Here is a 1,544-nt window from a genome sequence, read left to right as displayed (position 1 = left end):
GGATGGATGGATGATGGATGTATAAATGGTTGGATATTTGATTGATGATGGATGGATGATAGATGGATGGATGGCTGAATGGATGGGTTTTTGATGGATGGATAATGGTTGAATGGATGGATGATGGATGGTTGGTGGATGGATGACAGTTGGATGTACAAAAGGCACAGTCTGATGCTCGTTCAGAGTGTCCCCTGCAGAATGGCCCTTGTGCCCTCGTCACCTCTGAACTCTGAGTCGTTGGGTGTAACTGTTCTTTTCGACAGCTTCTAGTTTGCTGAGCCGACAGAAACAGCCGATGTGAAACACGGAGCCAAACCAGAGAACAAATGACTTCATGTAGCGCAGGAAGAGAAGAGCGGACTGCTTCATTTTATACGAGCGCCACAAATCACGAGCAGGATTTCAGTCATGGCTGTTTCCTGACTGTATGATGGATCATCAGTATGAATGAAGGAAGTCAGCAGGCTCCTTATTGACTGTGTGCAGGGGGACAGGATGACCGCTGGCAATTTGTGCTCATGCCTCTGTTTTCACGTGTCTAGGTTCATCATGGCAGAGCTGATTCAGACAGAAAAGGCCTACGTGCGCGACCTGCGCGAGTGCATGGATGTGAGTTCAGCATCTCCTCACAAAGTGTTTCCAATCAACTCACTTTGATTTCATTGTTTGGGTGATTTTCTATCTTCTCTAATCCGTCAGACGTACCTGTGGGAGATGACCAGTGGAGTTGAGGAGATTCCTCCAGGAATCATCAACAAGGAGCACATCATCTTTGGAAACATGCAAGACCTCTTCGACTTCCACCACAGGTAAGAAGCATGCCCTGCTCATTTATATTTAAGTGTTTTCCTGGTATGAAAAGTATTTTCAAAAAATTAAAAAAACAGTTCATTACCTTCTGCATCTCCTAAAAGTTGAGACAAAATGTGTAGAAGTGCCACAAATGAGCGAAGTGTTTTTCTCTTTGACTGTATCTAAAACATTAACCATGGACGTGTGAGACGTCACCGTGTGGACACAGATTGTTGTCTGCTGCTGGGCCGTCTGTACATCAAGAGAAACGAAACAACTTTCATCCTTTAGCTGACAAAACATCAACACCGTAGGTCCAGCACCGCTGCTGGATCCATCCATCATCCATCCATCCATCCATCCATCCATCCATGCATCCATTCATTCATCCATCAGTCTATTCATGCATCAATCATTCATCATCCATCTTTCCATTCATCCATCCATCATCCATCCATCCATCCATCCATGGATGGATGGATGATTGAATGCATCAATTCATTCATCCGTCAAATTCATCCATCATTCATCATCCATCATCAGTCCATTCAGGCATCAATTCATCCATCCATCCATCCATCCATCCATTCATCAATCCATCTATCCATCATCCATCCATGCATCAATTCATCCATTCATTCATCATCCATTCATTCATCCATCTGTCCATTATCCATTCATCCATTCATTCATGCATCAATTCATCCATCCATCCATCCATCATCAGTCCATTCATGCATCAATTCATC

At 43.8% G+C, this 1,544-nt stretch overlaps 1 protein-coding gene across 1 annotated transcript in view; it reads left to right on the top strand.

The window, feature by feature from the left end:
* Nucleotides 1–1,544, top strand: part of trioa (trio Rho guanine nucleotide exchange factor a) — a 123,076-nt gene that overhangs the window by 79,322 nt on the left and 42,210 nt on the right. The window contains exons 26-27 of the mRNA XM_037693755.1: nucleotides 546–612; nucleotides 703–812. Of these exons, the coding sequence (XP_037549683.1) occupies nucleotides 546–612; nucleotides 703–812 (177 nt within the window). The remainder of the gene's footprint in view (nucleotides 1–545; nucleotides 613–702; nucleotides 813–1,544) is intronic.

Source organism: Nematolebias whitei, chromosome 19 (genome assembly GCF_014905685.2).
Source record: "Nematolebias whitei isolate Nwh7 chromosome 19, NemWhi1, whole genome shotgun sequence".
Lineage (NCBI taxonomy): Eukaryota > Metazoa > Chordata > Actinopteri > Cyprinodontiformes > Rivulidae > Nematolebias > Nematolebias whitei.
Note: the sequence above shows the minus strand (reverse complement) of the source record. Positions and strands in the feature narration are given on the sequence as shown.